General features: G+C 44.4%; 1 protein-coding gene across 1 annotated transcript; it reads right to left on the bottom strand.

Moving 5' to 3' along the window:
• Window positions 1–6,256: 6,256 nt before the first annotated feature.
• Window positions 6,257–6,622, bottom strand: LOC141836033 (uncharacterized). The gene has a single exon (XM_074723442.1). It carries the CDS (start codon window positions 6,620–6,622, stop codon window positions 6,257–6,259), a length of 366 nt encoding a protein of 121 aa, XP_074579543.1.
• Between the last annotated feature and the right edge of the window lie 12,874 nt (window positions 6,623–19,496).

Raw genomic sequence — 19,496 nt, 5'->3', positions numbered from 1 at the left:
CTTGGCCCGGCAGCAGACGGCCGAAGATAGGGCTGAGAATTTAGAAGCCGAACTACGAGAGGCCTCGGCTCAAGTGCTGGACCTAAAGGAGGAGCTGCTGCAGAAAGAAGATCAGCTCTCCAAGGCAGAAGAGCGGCTCAAGAAGCAAGATGACGAGCTCTATTATTTGGAGGAGCAAATAGACAATCAGCAGGCCGACTTGGACTTCGTCTGCGAGGAATCCAACAGAACGGCAAGCTCGAGTCAAGGAGTTGGAGGCTGAAGTGGAAAGCCTAAAGAAGCAAGTGGCCGAACTGACTGAGGCGGCCAAGGTAGTTGAAGGGGTGTCGGCCGATGCCCGTGGCGAGCTTGCTGCCTACAAAGCTTAGTGAGGAGGACCGGCTCGAAGCGGCCAAGGAAGACTGGCTGAAGTCCAAGGAATTCACCGATCAGTTCCTGGAAAGGACAGCCGGCATGCTTCAGTCCGGCTTTGAGGGGGCATTGAGGCAGCTTCAGGCAGCGGGGTGGTTATCCCGGACGAAGCCATAGACAAGCTGGACCCTCAAGAGGTTTGGAAGGAACTGCCTGCTTCTGCCCGAACAGCTTCGGCAGTTATCAAGAAGCCTCCAGCCGGCAAGGGTAAAGGAAAGAAGAAGTGATTGTATTTGGCTCCGGCCTTGCCTTGTAATTTTGGGATAATTAATGAAAAATTTTGCTGTCTCCCTTGCTCCTTTGTTACTTTTGGCTCTTCTCTCTAATTGTAATGCTGTCTTTCCAATATAGAGGAGTTGGCAGTGATAACCGTGCGCCCATAGCACTTGGCATTGGCTATGTTCGACTGAGTGGAGTACACGGGTAGTGAGACCGAGTAGTCGATGTGTGAACAAGTTGGTCTGGGACAAGTGTGCAATCACACTTGTATTCTCCCAGAGTCATGTGCGAGCCTCGGAGTGTTACGATCGAGGGGTATGGACGATTCGGGTGTGGACGGTCCGGATTGGACGGATGTGAACCCGGGCTTGCGGACGTTTGCGGAAAGGCAGTGGTCCGAGTGCTTGATGATTGTAGACGGAAGTGTAAAGAGTGTCCGGGCTTGCGGACGATTCGGAAACGATTCGGAAGTGTGTCCGGGCTTGCGGACGATTCGGAAATGTGAAGAGTGTCCGTGCTTGCGGACGATTCGGAGTGTACGAAGTATGTCCGGGCTTGCGGACGATTCGGGAAAGTGAAGTGGTCCGGGCTTGCGGACGATTCGGATGAAGTGTAGTGTGTCCGTGCTTGCGGACGATTCAGAAATTCGGAGAGTGTGTCCGTGCTTGCGGACGATTCGGCAATGCGGAAGGATGTGTAGAGTGTCCGTGCTTGCGGACGATTCGGAAGTAAGAGTGTCCGTGCTTGCGGACGATTCCGGAAGTATGTCCGTGCTTGCGGACGATTCGGAAGTGTCCGTGCTTGCGGACGATTCGGAAATGTAGAGTGTCCGTGCTTGCGGACGATTCGTGCTTGCGGAAGTGTAGAGTGTCCGTGCTTGCGGACGATTCGGAAGTGTAGAGTGTCCGTGTGGCGGATGCTTGTCCGTGCTTGCGGACAATTCGGAAGTGTGTGTCCGTGCTTGCGGACGATTCGGATGTGTAGAGTGTCCGTGCTTGCGGACGATTCGGATGTGTAATGTCTGTAAGATGATGCGAGTCGGAAAATGTGTGTCGGCGACTGCCTTGGGTTGATACAGGTGTTGGCGTTGACAGATGCTTCCATGTTGGGAAGGCACAGGTGATGGCTGCCGCTTCCGTAGCGGGAAGGCGCCTATTGCAAAAATGAAGAAGGAAAGCAAGTGTTGGACTTACCTCTTAGCTTGTCGTTGGAGTAGGTCCGAGACCTAAGTTGGCTAGGTCCGATAAGTTGGCTCCCACGACTATGTCCGAGTCGGGAGAGTATTGTGGAATAGCCGCGAGGCCTTGAAGTGGAGGGGCCTGTAGGAAACATTACTTGTCATTATATGTAGAAAATGAATATAATGAATATAGACAAGTAATGAAATGATGGTAAGAGTTTAAGTGTGGTAAGGCCGAAGGTGCGTGGCGCTCCAAGGTCTGATCAAGTCCTTGCCCTCCGAGTCGGTGAGGTAGTAGGCGCCGGAACTTGTCTTTTTGACTACTCCGATAGGGGCCTTCCCATGGTGGTTCAAGCTTGCCCACTTCGCCTGCTGGTTTTGCTTTCTTCCATACCAAGTCTCCTACTTGGAAGGATCTGGGGATCACTCGGCGGTTGTACTTGGCGCACATCCTTTGTCGGTAGGCCATGAGTCGAGAGGCGGCACGGTCTCTGTCTTCAGTGATGAAGTCCAGCTCCATTCTTCGGCGCTCGCCGTTGTCTTCATCATAAAGCATCCTTCTGTCTGATGGGATCCCCACCTCCATTGGTACAACTGCCTCTCCTCCATACACCAGATGGAATGGTGTCATGCCAGTGCTTTCTCTTGGTGTGGTTCGGTAGGCCCAGAGTACACAGGGTAGCTCCTCCACCCAGCTGCCTCCTTCGTGATCTAGCTTGGTCTTCAGGCCATGCAGTATCTCCCGGTTGGTCACCTCGGCTTGGCCATTGGCTTGTGGGTAAGCCACAGAAGTGAATGCTTGTTGGATGCCGAGTCCTTGGCACCAAGACTGAATCTTCTTTCCTTGGAACTGACGGCCATTGTCCGATACCAGTCGTTGTGGAATGCCATACCGACAGACGATGTTCTTCCATAAAAACTTGATGACGGCTTCTTCCGTGATGCGGGCGAGAGCTTCAGCTTCAACCCATTTAGAAAAGTAGTCTACTGCGACCAGCAAGAACTTCTTCTGTTGTGGCCCTGTCGGGAAAGGGACCTACAATGTCCATGCCCCATTGGTCAAAAGGGCATGAAGTGGTGGAGGCTTTCAACAACTCCGTAGGTCGCCGTGAGAAGTTCTGGTATTTCTGGCAGTGTAGACAAGATGATACTAGCTTTGCTGCATCAGCTTGAAGAGTCGGCCAGAAGTAGCCGGCTAATAGAATCTTCCGGGCCAAGGATCTTCCTCCCGGATGGTTGCCGCAGCATCCTTGATGAGCCTCCCGCATGACATAGTCGGCATCCTCTGGTCCCAGGCATTTGAGTAGAGGGCGAGAGAAGGCACGCCGGTATAGCTGGTCTCCTATCAAGGTGAATCGGGCTGCACGCCTTCGGAGCACTTTGGCTAAGCTGGGATCTGAAGGAGTAACGCCCGTCTGAAGGAAGGTGATGAGGGGACTTCTCCAGTCTTCTGGCTGTGATGCGGCTTCGGCTTGATCTATTTGGGCGACGAAGGCTACTTGAGTGATGGGCTCTTCGTCCGTCCATTCGGTCATGGAGCTGGCCAGTCGGGCTAATTCATCTGCTTTAGTATTCTCAGTGCGGGGGATTTTCAAGAGGGATACTTCTTTGAATTCAGCTTTGAGCTTGATGAAGGCTTCAGAGTACCGGCGAAGTCGGTCATTGCGAACTTCGCAGGTTCCTGATGTTTGCTGTGTCACCAACTGGGAATCTGAATGCAACTGGACCCGCGCAGCTCCCATTCGCTTGGCCGCCTGCAGACCAGCCAAGCACAGCTTCGTACTCAGCTTCATTGTTAGACGCACGGAAACTTAACCTAATGGAGAGCCGAATCTCCTCTTCTCGAGGGGAGATCAATACAACTCCCACTCCACTTCCTTGCTGATTGGAGGAGCCATCTACATACACCCTCCACATCTGTTCCGGCTCTCCTTCAGGCATCTCAATAAGAAAATCAGCTAAGGCTTGAGCCTTGATGGCTGTCCGGGGCTGGTATTGAATATCATATTCTCCAAGCTCCACTGTCCACTTGATGAGCCGTCCGGAGATCTCCGGATTGGTGAGCAGTCGGCCCAGGTTACTATTGGTCAGGACCGTGACTGGGTGGGAAAGGAAATATGGGCGCAGCTTCCGCACGGATAAGACCAGCATCCACGCTAACTTCTCCAGATTGGTATACCGGGTCTCGATGTCTTTGAAAAGATGACTGGAGAAATAAATGGGATGTTGAGACTGACCTTCTTGCTTGACTAGCACGGAGCTAGCTGCCGAATGGGAGGCCGCCAAGTACATGAACAGGGGCTCGCCTGGTGAAGGTTTGGCGAGTCGAGGAAGCTGGGCAAGGTATTCTTTGAGCTCGGAGAAAGCCTTATCACAATCCGCATTCCATTCAAACTTATGCGCCCGCTTCAAGACCTTGAAGAATGGAAGGCTCCTCTCTGTTGCCCGAGAGATGAACCGAGAGAGGGCAGTGATTCGGCCCATAAGTTTTTGTGCTTCTCTGAGGTTGCGAGGTGGAGCCATATGAGATAAGGCTTGAACTTTGTCTGGATTTGCCTCAATTCCTTCTTCCGTCACTATGTATCCAAGGAATTTTCCCACTCGGACACCAAATAAACACTTAGCTGGATTCAACTTCAGACCGTATTGGCGCAGGGTGCCGCAGGTCTCTTCTATGTCAGCCATGAGGGAGCTTCCCTTTTCGGACTTGATAAGTATATCATCTACATATACTTCAATATTGCGGCCTTGTTGATGCCGGAAGATCTTGTCCATCAAACGTTGGTAAGTGGCTCCGGCATTTTTGAGTCCGAAGGGCATCACAGTGTAACAAAAAGTTCATCTGCTGTTATAAAACTGACCTTGTCTTGGTCGTCTACAGAAAGAGGGATTTGGTGATATCCCTGATAAGCATCAAGCATACAGATGTATTCATGACCAGAGGTCGAGTCAACTAGCTGATCTATGCGGGGCAGCGGGTAGCAGTCCTTCGGGCAAGCTTTGTTCAAGTCTCTGAAATCTACGCAGACCCGCCATTTGTTCCCGGGCTTCGGCACCAGCACCACGTTGGAGAGCCAAGTGGGGAAGTGCACCTCCTTGATGTATCCCGCTTTCAGCAGCTTCTGCACTTCTTCTCTAATCACCTTGTTCTGCTCGGGGCCGAAGTGGCGTCTCTTCTGTTTGATGGGGCGAGCTCCCGGCAGGACGTTGAGGCGATGCATGGCGACGTCAGGAGAGACTCCCGTCAGGTTGGCCGGATCCCAGGCGAAGACATCTTGGTTCCGACGAAGGCATTCAGCTAACTTGTTGCTTCAGCTCAAATGGCAATTCGGCAGCAACTTGCACAACTGCTTCCGGACGATCAGGACATATCTGCAGGAGTTCTTTTTCGGTAGCAGCACGAGGATTCGGCGCTTCCTGCACAGCATGCACCTCAGCTCCTTGAGTCCGTCGAGTCTTCCTGGCTTCTGTTCGGACAGAATCAACGTAACAGCGCCGCGCCGTCAGCTGATTGCCTCGGGCTTCCCCCACCAAGTCCCCGACAGGGAACTTGATCTTCTGGTGGTATGTGGAGACGACAGCAGAGAAGGCGCCAAGTGTCGGGCGACCTAGAATCACATTATAGGAGGAAGAGGCATCCACTATGGTGAAGAAGCAGTACCTTGTCCTCCGAGCTGGTTCCTCGCCAAGGGAGATGGCGAGCGGATCTGTCCGAGGGGGCGCACTTCATTCCCCGTGAAGCCGTAAAGGGAAGTGGCCATTGGCTCCAAGTCGTCCATGTCGATTTGCATCTGCTTGAAGGCGGACATGAATATGATGTTGACGGAGCTACCGGTGTCAACAAACACCCGGGATATCTCATAGTTAGCAATGGTGGCTTTGATGACCAAAGCATCATCATGAGGAGTCTCAACTCCTTCCAAGTCTTGGGGTCCAAAGCCAATGATTGGCCCCGTGCTTCTGGCTGCCTCCAGTTACACCGCAGACTTCCAGTTGTCTGCTATAAGCCTTCCTGGCTCGATTGGAATCTCCGTCAGTAGCTCCCCCTGTAATCATGAGAATGTTACCGAGGGGGGCGTTATCTTGGTTGCCAGCTCGAGGGTCACGGGAGCTGGATCCTTGGCCCCGGTTTCCTTCACTTCTGCACCGGGGGAGTTAGTTCTCTAGGGGAGCGGTGGCGCTTTGGGGCAGCACGAGGAGAAGGTGGTAGCAAGGGAGCGGCTGGCTTGATGATGAGTCTCCTGCTAGTGTTGAGGTGCAGCAGCTGTCCCTCTAGAGCGCTGGTCCTCTGCCTCACGGAGGACTCGGGCATACTGATGGCAATCCCGAGTGTCATGCGTTCTTGACTTGTGGTAGGCGCAAAAGCGCGGAAGCCATTTTGAAGGCCCAGACGACTGAGTGGGCCGGGAATCTACTGCTTGTATGGCACGGTGGCCACCTGTCTGTCTAGCCGGATGTTCTGGCTCCGGCCTTCTGAGCGGTTGAGGTGGCGGGCGAGGCTCGTTTCGGACAGCCGGAGCAGGCTGTCGATTCGGGACCGCCATGAGAGGAGGAGTCGGCATTGATTCGCCGAGCCGATTGAGCTTCCTCCACATGTATATACTTGTCGGCTCGGGTCATCAGCATGTCGAAGTTTTCGGGAGGCTTCTTGATGAGAGACCGGAAGAAGTCTCCCTCTATCAGTCCTTGAGAAAAGGCACTGACAAGGACTTCTGAAGGAGCTGCTGGGACTTCTTGTGCTCCTTGATTGAATCGGCGCAAGTAGTCCTTGAGTGATTCTTTGGATTTTTGTTTGATGGCGAAGAGGTCCATCACGGTCTTCCGGTAAGCACGGCTGGTGGCGAAGTGCCTTAGAAAGGAACTCCGGAAATCATTGAAGGAGCAGATGGAGGCCGGGGGAAGGTGGTTGAACCATCGAACAGCAGCACCAGCCAAAGTGGTGAGGAAGACCCGACACTTGATAGCGTCGGTATATTGATGCAAAGTGGCCAGATTTTCAAACTTTCCCAAAGGTGATCCTTGAAAAGCCCTTAACTAGGTGTCACGATAGGGCTTCAAATTAGAATTTATAGAAAACCCATAATAAATTCAAATAAGTGAAAGTATAGGGGCCTCGAGTCGTGTTTTTCCAAGGACTAGTAGAAAATTGAATGAATTGAGCTTAGGTGTCGTATTTTTTGGGTTTTCTAAGGTAAATGGGTTTTGGAATGAAATGTAAGAGCAAAACATAAAGAAGTCATGAAATGCAATGGAAACCAACAAGCATCTCTTAATCTAGAATTGTAAATTCAAATCAAGATGATGGTTGAAACCCAAGTGTGCAAAAATAAGAGAAATAAGTAAAAGAAACTATTCAAAACCTAAAAGATCAGTTACCTAAACTCAAATGCAAACTAAATGAATTTCAAGGCAATGGATGCAAGTAAGAAGACAAACCGAATGAAATACATTGGCTAAACCCTAAAATGCCTTGACCTAAACTAAATTACTCTGAAACAATCTCATTTAGATTGGCACGGAACAGTGCCAAGGTTATCAACGAAATTCAGAGTGCAAGAAGGAATTAAACTGGGATAAACACATTCTATGGTAATTCTAAATTCAAACAAAGACTAAACATTCATCTAGTAACTAAATCAACGAATTTCTACAAATGGAGATCATCAGAAACTTTCAGAATTGAATTTCAGAAACCAAAATCAGAAATGAAAGCAGTAAACTCATCCTTCCAATCCTCCTTCTTCGGTTTCCTCTCTTGGTGTCAAACAAAATCCAAATTGGAGACCCTCCTCTTCGAGAACCACTTTAGAAACTCGAACCAATCGCTGGAATTTGGTTTGCTCGCGTCCACAGCTCGGGAAATCAGAAAAACCCTCGCTGAAATCAGAACAATGGCACGAACAGGTTGTTGAAGTTGCAATCTGGAATTTTGAAGCTTCGTTCTTGCGCAAATGCAGTTGGCGTTGATCTAGAGGTGTTCCGGGTTCTTCAAAGAACCCCTCTTCAGCTCCCGGAAGCAGCCCAAATTCGAACCACGCCGAAAATTGCAGCGTACCGCTGGAACAGAGGATGGACGCGAACGAGAAACCCTCTTCGTCGAGTGCCTTCCAGTTACCAAATGATACCCAATGAACCGGCTCTAGTTCCCTCAGTGATCCAGGAAATCGAAGAAAAAGGAATTTCGGGATGGGGCTCACCGTTTGGTACGTCGCGCCACAGGGGAACGCGTCGCGGGAGAAGATGAACAGTGGCGGCCACTATTCATTCCCTTAATTCGGCTATTTATATCCTTGATTAATCAGCCGATCTCAGCCTTTGTTTTTGAAATCCTCGGTCAGCATTTGATCTAGGCTCTAGGGCATCTTAGGGTTTGTGAAAAATTCAGGGATTTTGACCAGGCTCGATCTAGATCATGTCCTCCATGTTGGCTTGATCAATTTGGCAAATTGGCTCGATTTGACCGCGATTGAGCTTGAGTTGGGTCCGGTTCGAGCCCTAAAATCAATTCAACCCAAATTAATGCAAAAATTGTCATAAAATCATGAAAATTAGAATCAAGCCTCAGATTATGCAATAAATGACAATTAAGATTAAATCGATTCATTTTGTAATTTATTTTCATGTAAAAACCCAAAATTGAATCGATTAAAAATGCATAAAACCCTAACTCATCAATCCTCTGGGTCAGTTGCGCCGGTGTAATCCATGAGCTGCGGGGCATGAAAGTGGCGAGGGAGTTCTTCTTCTAATATCCATTGGGCAAAGGGAGACTTGTGAGAACTGCTGCCTTCCCCATGGCACAAACCTTTGCCACGTGGAGGGCGTCGAGGTGGAGTCTGGGCCGCTGCTGACTCCACAGACATTCCTCCATAATCTTCATACACATAAGGTTGAGGTGGGCCCTGGGCTTGATGGGCTTGATGGGCCTGATGCTGGGCCTGTTGACCTGGAGCCTGATAGGTTGGGGCCTGATGGATCTGAGCAAAGTGGGCTGGAGCTTGATGGGCTGGGGATTGATGGACTTGAGTATGATGGGCCTCGGTGGGCTCAAACAACCGACGAGCTAGGGCCGGTGTCGGCGCCGGTGGTGCTTCAGCAGAGAAAGAAGGGGGCCTGGAAGGGCCAGCGGGTACCTGGTATTGTTGTTGTTGTTGCTGGGAGATTGCCAGGACGGCGGCGGCCACCGCCCTGCTTTAGTCTTCTTGTGTCATGGCGACGAAGTAGGGTTGAGGAGGCTGGGGAGGTTCGTCCGTTGGCATCTCAAATCCGGGCAAAAATTTTCCCACAGACGGCGCCAAATTATGTTCCGGTTGAGAAAGCTTCAGGACACGTCACCGGACCTCCTCGTAGATGGTTTTGAACAGTGGCTGATGATGAGGGCAGTGACAGCTTCACGATTGCCGGAGACTTCGACGGAGCAGACGATGACCAGCAACAGTTTCAGGGCAGCCTGCACTCACAGGACCGTCAGTAGGAAGGCCAGGGGGTGCCCTGGCGCGACCACTCCGACGATCAAGTCAGGGACGGAGGAAGAGGATGATGAACAGTAGAAAAATGGCGTGTAGTATGAGAGGATGAGAGTTGCGAGAGAGCCCTACCTGTAGAGCGGAGTGGTCTTTTTAAGGAGAGATGAACATGCATACCTGTCACGTCATCATTTAAGGAATGTCTCATCATGATTAATGAAGTGGCAGGAACAATCGAGTTCCATTGTCCCATCGCCGGTAAAGTATTATGTTGTCACCATCCGAAGATACAGCGGGGCAAGCCGCAGAGAGATAACATTAATGATAAGGGGCGTGGGCTTTGTCAGAAATCATGATGAGGTGGGCCAGGGCACTATGTGGCAAGTGGTCAATCGAGAGTATGGTCAGGCGAGTCAGTGAAACCGCAGCAGTATGGGGAGATTCGATGGGCACATCGCCGAATGAAGGGATTCAGCAAGGCTTCCACAGAAGGGAAGGAGTCGACGAACGTACGACCGAATGGGGGCAACCTGGCGTGTATGGGCCGAACGGAAGCATTTGGTAAGTAGCTAGCCGATGGGAGGATTCGGCATGTGCTTAGCCGAATGGAATGATTCGGCGTGTACTTAGCCGAATGGAATGATTGGGCGCGTGCTTAGCCGAATGGAATGATTCGGCGTGTGCTTAGCCGAATGGAATGATTCGGCGTGTGCTTAGCCGAATGGAATAATCCGGCGTGTGCTTAGCCGAATGGAATGATCCGGCGTATGCTTAGCCGAATGGAATGGACGTACTTCACCGGTGTAATCTTGAGTGCCTCGAAGGAATCGGCTTGGCGGGTGGTGCCTTCTATGACGGGACCGGCTCCAGACTCGAGTCTGATCGTAGCTAACCCTTTGGGTCATCCCCGGAACATAGGACAATAGATTGAGTCAGTCTTTCCAAAGTGTTCTCAGACGAGGATATTCCTAGACAGTAATGTTCTCAAGCAGAACGTCTCTTTCTAGGAATTCTTCCTTCTGGTTCATCTTCCTACATGCCTCGTTACATCTTTGGTCTGGATATATATGTCTGGGCGGGGATTGGAAGACACACTAAGAAGAAAAATGTATAAAATTATTCAATTCCAAAAAGAAAATTTTGAAAATGAATGACCATGCATGATACTATATGGGAAAAGATGCATGTATTAGTTACACTTAAGCATTATATAAAAGTTTGAAGATGCAACTTTTATTCACGCATGAATCCGAAGACCAATAATTGACTAGTTTGTTGATTATTGACCACCAAAAAATTTTGGCAAAAAAACAAATATAAGTGATATATCGGGGATACTTTGACTTGAGAGAGCTTGTTGTTTCGAATGCATGAATTATTAAATAAAAACAATAAATATTTACGGTGATTTTTTATCGATCTTTTTTTTCTTATTTGTCGTCAGAAGGATGTTACGGATCGAACAATTCTTCGTTATTCACGGACCAAATTCCTATCAACAATGGATGTTCCTCCTCTGGAGAAATTTTCGTAAGACGCACAACCTTCGAAAAAAATTCCATCGTCACTCCTCTAGAACATGGACACACTCTTTTATAAAGAGAGAAGGTAGTGGGATAAGTCACGAGGCAAGTGGACAATTACCATAACTGCCCACGTTTCCATTATTCCCATTACCAACATCTCCCACTCATCCAAGTCAAATCACAAAGATCACATAGCCATGAAGACTAATTAGTCACAAAGACCAAATAGAACATTCAGTTCATACATCAAGAAAAATGGTTCATGCGACAACAAGCATTCTGATCGATTAATGCTAAGAAAGTTGTTACACCTTACATAACCACTCTTCCAAACAAATTGAAGATGTCAACATCTTGTATTTACTCTAGATTAAATCAATTACATTAATATGAACATCTCTAATCTCTCATGATTACTATTATGTCAAGAGCATGTTCACAATATCTTCACTCAATACAATTATTCACAATTACATTTTCTATACTCAATAAAAATGTAATTGATCGACCAGTGAATAAATACCAAAAATATAAATATATTTTAATCTTCCTTTTTAGTTAAAATCTATTCATTTTAATCAGTTACTTTTCTAGTCATGTTCCACAGACCGAATCATACATAGTCAATAGGATACATGCTAAAGTAGCAAACTCTAATTAAAACTTCAAGAAGGCAGCTAAATAGTCACTTAGGGTAACATCGAGATTAACTCATAATCTTAAAGGTCTCACATAGTAGAGAAGCAGGGATCCATTCTCCTACTACCTTTATTGTTGCTATTACACATGTGGTATGAATCACATGTTACGATGTTATTCTCTTTACTAATAAAGAGCGCATGTTATTCTCAAACATCGTACATATTTCGATATGTCTTCATTCACAACTTCATTAGCTGTCCCATAAGTAATAGTCTTACCTCTATTTATACTTAACCAATAGAGATGATTGTCCATGTGAGAGGACTAATCTCAACTTGCCAACATGCTCACCGAGACTTTATCCAAAATGTCACAAAGATATATACACTGAATAGATCATGACATTTCATAAACAATCATCTTATAATATTTGATTGTCTTACAATATGTTACATTCTTCAAAATCCCAAAGACTTCACATGTCCTTGAAATGACTCTCTAGTCAATGACTTAGCAGGGGCGGCTCAAGCTCACGGGGGGCCCTAGGCGAATTTCTTTTAAAATGATTATTATTATTTTAAAAAATTTTCTCTCACCCTTTTTTATTCGGACTTGAGACCGACAATGGTGGGTTTAAAATTTTTTTAAAATTTAAAATATTAATTTTAAAAATAAATTTTTTATATAAAATTAAAATATTATTTTCTGAAATTATCAAATTCATTAAATTCTTCTATTTTTCTTTTTTTCATGCGTTTTGTAATCCAAAATAATTTTTTAAGACATATTTATATTTAAATAATAATAGAAATTGAAAATTGAATATTTACTCTGATAATGAACGATCTACTGAGAATTAATAATAGAACGGAAGTAATTTACGATCTACTAAGAATTAATAATAGAACGAAAGTAATTTACCTTGATAGTCCGCCTTGTCAGAAAAGATCCACTGCCCCCTCGAACGATTCGTCAAAGGACTAATAGAACAACTGGATCAAGGTGCGAGGGAATGGTAACACAATGACTTCCAGAGTGATTTAAAGAGCAACAGTTTTGGCTGAGAGCTCTCCTTAATCTTTGTCTGGCTCCAGAACCTAAAGAGATAGATAAAAAAAGTAAGATTTCTAAATTTTACAGGAGCAAAACTATCCTTGTTGATGCAATATCCTGACGAATACATCATTAGCAAACAGTTTGGATGTGTTAATCTTTTTGTTTCAAGGAAAAATGACAAGGAAATTTGAGAAGCAGAAATCCAATGAATCGATAGAAAGAATAAAAAACGGTGCAATGCCAAACAGATGCAATTAAATACTGAACTTAATGGTGTTCAATAAATCCTTGAAATAAGCAAGGTGTTCTAAACCACAAAACTAATTTTGTTGTTGCGGCGGATGATCCGACGGCTGAAATTAATGGAGCATCGGAGAGCCGACTGAAAGAAGCCTCCAACCTACACAAGCAGGAAGATCCAAAAGCCGTAATTGTGTAAGGAATAGGAAAACTATTGGGAAGCAAGCTGCCGATAACATGGTTCTTGCTTCCTCCTGTTGGAAGGCTTTGGAAGACAGGATCCAAAAAGAGAAGACCTTAATGCGATTCCACAAGGCACAAGCCATAAGAACAGATCAACTTTACGCTTTTGCATCTAAAGTAACATCCGTAGAATCAAAAAGCACAAACAAAACAAAACAAAACAGAAAAGGATCTTTAACAATTCGATCAACAAAACAGAAAAGCCTCCAACCTACAAAAGCAGGAAGACGGTTTCGCCTGGCGGGCCGGCGGTGGCGCCTGCTTGAGCTCGGCTCGCTGTCGCTGCTCGCGTCGAACGGTCGAAGAAGAACGCGAAGAAGAAGCTCGGCTCGTGTCGAACAGTCGAAGAAGAGGGGCGAGGAACGGAGGAAGACGGTTTCGCTTGGCGGGCCGGCGGTGGCGCCTGCTTGAGCTCGGCTCGCTGTCGCTGCTCGCGTCGAACGGTCGAAGAAGAACGCGAAGAAGAAGCTCGGCTCGTTGTCTCTGCTCGTGTGGATTCGTCGAGCGGTCGAAGAGGGGAGATGAAGAGCCGAAGAGGGGGCGTTTTGAAGAGGCGACATCGGGATGAAGAGGCGACATCGGGACGCGGCGACATCGGGATGAAGAGGCGACATCGGGACGCGGCGAGAAAGAATGCGAAGGGACGGCTTTCCGGATCCGGATTTTAATAATCTACCCTCCATTAACCCTAAATACCTTAATTTTTTTTGGGCCCCAATCAAAATTGGGCCCTAGGCATAGGCCTTACCCGCCTATGCCTAAAGCCGGCCCTGTGACTTAGTAAAAGAATTTGCAAGCATAGCACGTGTGGAGATATACTCAAAAATTATTTTTTCTTAGCAATTATATTCTTTATAAAATTATACTTTATAGCTATGTGCTTACCTTTACTGTGATATTTGGGATCATTAGAAAAAGTTATTACAACTTGATTGTCATAGTACACTGTAATAGGACTCCCACTATTTTTAGTAATCTTCAGATGCTTTAGGAATCTTCTTAACCAGACCACTTCTTGCACAGTCGCTGAACAAGCACTACTAGAAAAATGTTAATAGACAACGCGAAAAACGCGTTGTCTTTGTGGGGTAAAAAGCGTTGTAAGAGGCCCTGTTGTAAAAGGGGTCCCTCAACGACAACGCTTTTTAAGCGTTGTCTTTGTTAACATCGACAACACCTTCGCAACGCAGAAAAAGCGTTGTAAATATTACAACGTTTTTTGTGACGCTTTAAAAACGTTGTTTTTAATAGGTATGACAACACATTTTGCAACGGTTAAAAAGCGTTGTAATTGTTTTACAAATTGCTTGGGTTTTTGCAACGTTTTTAAAAGCGTTGTCTTTTGATTTTTTTAGCAGTAAATAAGAATTAATATATTTTGTAAATACAAAACTATTGGCTACAAAATTTACTCAATCAGAGGTACAAAACATACAACTTATATTCACACAAAAACCATTCTTACAGCAGGTTCATAACACAAATTCATAACATACAGCAGGTCGATAACATACAACTTATACAAGTATATAACACAAATTCAAGTTACAACTTCCAACATAGAAGCTCCATAACAGCAGCAGGTCCATAACAAAGGTTTCAACGCAACAGACTTTCCTCCAACAGCAGCAGAAATATCATTACAACAGAATATCCTCCAACAGCAGCAGAAATATCCATACAAAGTCCAACACTAGAGAATGCATCAAGATTAGCTTAGATATAAAGTGGGAAATAAACAAGAGATTATTTTGAATTTTGAGCATATTTCTGGCAGGTGGCATCTGAAGATGCTTAACAAACAAGAAAAGAATGGTCAAGCATATGGCAAGAACTTGCATGTTTTGGCAATCTACTTATGCTTGCATATCACAGATGCCATGAAGCTTTACTTGGAGAATCAGAAACTAGTGGTTGACTTATAAACAAAATATTATAGTAATTGATGCAAACGAGCCTGTAGAGATGCTTTCATAACACATCAAAAACTACTAAAGGAAAAAACTAGCCTTTGTATCTGTTATAGAGCTCTTCAAGATGTCTGGTATTGGTGGTAGTTCTAATATGTGGCTGGCTGTAAAGCATGTCAAAAGCTCCCTCCAAATGCCAATCACTTCCCTTCAAAGCTTGAAGAGCAACTTTCTCACTGCAAAAATGGCAAAATTAATGCTTACCAGTAGTGAAAATATCAAGATATAAGAGATACTGTAAAAGAGGAAAGAGATACTACATATGTTGAGATATATGTAAAGTACCTTGGGTGTTCCTTTTAAGCAGAGTATATAGTATAAAACCAAATGTATTGAATTAAAAAAGCATGACAACCCAAGCTATTTATGTAATATCCATGTTTGACAGGAGTCTCAACTTTAGTTAGCCTAGATACAAACATGTTTTTAAGCTAACAGAATGAAAATTTTAAATCATATATTTCCTTGGAGACAAATAAAACGTCTCATTTGAATGCACACTGAGGCATAGAACATTGCTAGAACATTACAGAAATAGTCTTATTTGGGACAGAAGTCAGTTCAAATACTAGTATTCTAGCCCTTAAATGGAAGAATATATAGTGAAAAATATATAGTTTGCAGCTGTTCTTATGACAACATGAAAAAATGACTTTCATATGCAATATTCACAATTAGTTTCATTAACTACTGTTTAAGTTAACAACAGATAAATGTGCAACATATTGCTTGTACAAAACAGTAAATAAAAGCTTAAACTACATCAAGGGGTTACTCAAGAAAAAAAATAGGGTGTCAGCCAAAAAATTGAACCAGTATCTGATCATCATCATGATTATGCCTTACAAAGTAATAAATGTTGTATCCGAAAGTAAATCTAAATTGTAAATTACAAGTAACAGAATGAACAAGACAAAGCAATCTTAGAGAAAAAAATTCTCATAGTTATTTATATTTCAACCATATTTATCTTCACACTGCTAATCCTGTTTGAATGAATCGTGACATCTATTTTTAGGTTCATGCATTCAGAAAAATTATCAACCAAGTGAAATTGAAGGGTAAGGCAGTAATTTTCAATTTTAACCACGAACATCTAATCCATATAAAGATTAAAATTCAACTATCAAGGTAGTTTTAGCAGAAAAATATAACTCTTCAGCAAATTAAGGTCAACCGTGCACATCATCAGCAAAAAAACATGGATTTAATTAATTGAATGGATAAACATGGATTTAATTATCCTTTTCAGTTTCTGAACAAAGATAGAAAAATTGGTTAAATTATATGAAATTATAATAAAATACTAGCAATATCTAGAATACCATGATGAAGAGGAGATGATCCAAAAGAGCATATGCATTTTCTGCTATAGAAGAATGTATGAGTCTAACAAACTGCTTAACCTTATAATATAGCATGTTAAATATGATCATACAACATAATGTCATAGGTTTAATATAATCATAACTTTAATGTTGACACAGTTAATTTCCACAAGAATGTTAGAATGAAGTAGAGAAGATGTTAGTATGAAAATTTCTTCAGGAATTAATTCAAACAACAGATTCGTCAAAGTTCAGTACAACTTATACCGAGCTCGGCTCCCATATTTCAGCAATATTATGAAGAACCTGAAATAAATAGAAAAAGTATAGCGAAGAGTTTACTCAAAGAAGAAATGTACATAGGTGAATAAATATACTCTTCTATTGAATGCAACTCAACAGCAAATCATCATATACTTTAGAAAGCAGTGGGGTATTAGTTAAAATGAATTGATTCAAGAAAAAAATAGACTTGCTTTGTATAACAGACAATTGATGCATTTTGACAAGAGAAACAACATCAAGGCCTGAGTCACCGCTATTCAGGGTTGGCTAAAGAAAAACTGTGTAAAAGCCTTTGCACACAACCACACACACAAACTAGAAGTGTGGGTACCAATTTAGGCATCTTCTTCTTACATATGGAAACCATATTGTATCATACTCTGGGAAACATTGAGATTTCAATTAAAATAGTAAACTTGCATGATTTAATATTTTTTATTTGTATAACTACCACAATTGACTTCGGTATGTAGAAAGACCAAGTAAAACATGGTGTAAAATCCTTAGCATGAGTAAAAGGTTATTTAAATTAATGACATAATAATTGAAGTGTATAAATAAAACAATTAGATATTGGAGCCAGTTCAATGCCTAAGACATGCTAAACAAGTATACTCAATTTAGAGGCTTATGAATCCTGGTGCTACACATGAAAAGTAATGATACTGTGAAGTAAATGCTACTAGTTGATGCCTTATGGAAGTTCAGGTGCAAGAAAAGATAAGAGCATCTTGAGGTCTAATCTTAACAAGTTAACATCAAAGGACACTAAATGCAGGCTCCTGATTTTGACTCTAAAATCTACAGTATCCAAAGCTCACACACGTTTACAGTAAAGTCTTTTTCCTACTGAATTCACCAGCAAACAACACAGAATGAGAGTTAAAGAGTTAAATCCTGGCGTTATATTAGTTCATTACTAATATACTAAGTGGTTTGAAGCTAAGCATAGTGACAATAACTTAGCAGCCTTAACTTGAGAGTGCAGAATACTACCTATAGGTGTAACCAATAGCACCTGGTAGCAGTTAAGTTAATGAATGAGCATACTCAGTAGCTATAGAGAACAATATGAGAAATGGTAAAGTAATCAACGCAAAGTGGTTCCTCTGGTACCACAATTGTAATTCTTTAAAAAATATTATATTAAAATTTCAATGCATTCTAAGCTCTGGAAATTTGATAATTCAGCATGCTAGAAGTGTGCAATGTTCAAATTTCACACACCATTCTTCATCTTCTAGGGAAAACAATGCTACACACTAATGCACATCGATGCATCGTCAGAGTACTAGGTTACCAGTCACTAAAATATGCGAAATTTTCATCCTATTACATGGATATGAATTTTCTGTTTCATTTAGGAATTACTTACCAATACCACTTAGTCCAGATTTTGCTTGCATGATTCCATGGCTATACAATGAAGAGGGTTCCATATTCAAAGATTTTTGTGGCTGCACTACACCCATGATGGCTTTAACATCCTGGAATAGTTACAGGTAAGCTCATAGTCATAGAAGAAAGTGCATATACAAGAGAAAACATCAAATAAATAATATTATGCAAGGAACTTATGGTACAAAATCTTACAGATGTTTGTTGATTTTGCCCTTGAACAAGCTGTGTAGCAGAAGATCCATTGACTGGGTTGCTTTGGATAAATTGCCTGCGCCACCAGATTCAGATAAAAATTAGGTCGATAAAAAAACCTACATATGTCAGGTTCAGACTACAGAGGAGGGGACGAGCGGCATCGGTCGGCGGCTATTCCTTCCTCTCCGACACGGAAAGGGTGCGGCGGCAGTGGCGTCGGTAGAGCCGTAGAGGAGGGACAGAGGAGGCGCGGCGGCTGGCGGCGGAGGGTAGAGGGAAATCGCGAGGGGAAAGGCGGCGCAGCAGGCTGAGGGATATCGTCTAGGGTTTCCTTCGCCGCCTTTAAAACCTTCACGCCCGAGGGTTTCCTTCGCCGGGCGCTGGAGGCGACGCGGTTTGCGGGCGCGGATGTCGCGCGAGCGCAGGCGCGAGGAGTCGGGAGTCGGGCGACGTGGTGTGCGGGCGCGGAGGTCGCGCGAGCGCAGGCGCGAGGAGTCGGGAGGAGCAGAAATCGGAACCTAAAAACTGGGTTTTTTTTAACGGGTGTGGGAGGAGCAACACCGGATGCGGCTTCCGTTCTATCTTCGTCTTCGCCTCTTCACAGCGGCGCGAAGAGGAGCTAGAGGTGCGAAAGGGACGGAAGAAGAGGAGAGGCACGAAAGGGGGGGCGGGAGAAGAGTAGCTACTAGCTAGAGGTGCGAGAGGGGGCGGGAAAGGCACGAAAATGCGGCGCGGGGGAGAAGACGAGCTAGAGGTGCGAGAGCGGGAGAGGGACGAAAATGGTGCGGGAGAGAAGAGGGAGGCGTACGAAGGAAATCGCGGACTCGCCCGATAAAAAACCCTGGATATAAACCATCAACGACAACACTAAACGACAATACTTTTAAAAGCGTTGTCTTTGGCAAAAAATCCGCTAAAAGACAACGTTTTCGACAACGCTTTTTTAAAGTGTTGTGGTTGACCCAAAATAAACGCTAATAGACAACGCTTTCTGTACAAACGTTGTCTTTTGATTTCAAAAGACAACGCTTTTGACTAAAAACGTTGTAAATTGAAATACCACAACGCTTTTGCTAAAAACCGTTGTCTTTGGGGCGTTGTCTATTAACATTTTTCTAGTAGTGCATTTTCTAGGTTTATTAAGTTTGGTAGACCTCTTACTAATCCATTGTGACTTATCCTTGAGATTTGGTAGACCTCTTACTAATCCATTGTGACTTATCCTTGAGATAAGTGTGACATGAGTGTGACCCAATCTTCTGTGCCACAACCTAGTTTGCTCTTGTTGTGTTAATAAACACTTGTTTGAGGAGATGGGTAGGTCAATATTATAG

The sequence above is a fragment of the Curcuma longa genome, chromosome 10 (assembly GCF_044706935.1).
Source record: "Curcuma longa cultivar G26 ecotype Majalengka, Jawa Barat chromosome 10, ITB_CL_G26_1.1, whole genome shotgun sequence".
Lineage (NCBI taxonomy): Eukaryota > Viridiplantae > Streptophyta > Magnoliopsida > Zingiberales > Zingiberaceae > Curcuma > Curcuma longa.
This window is presented reverse-complemented; position numbering and strand designations above follow the sequence as displayed.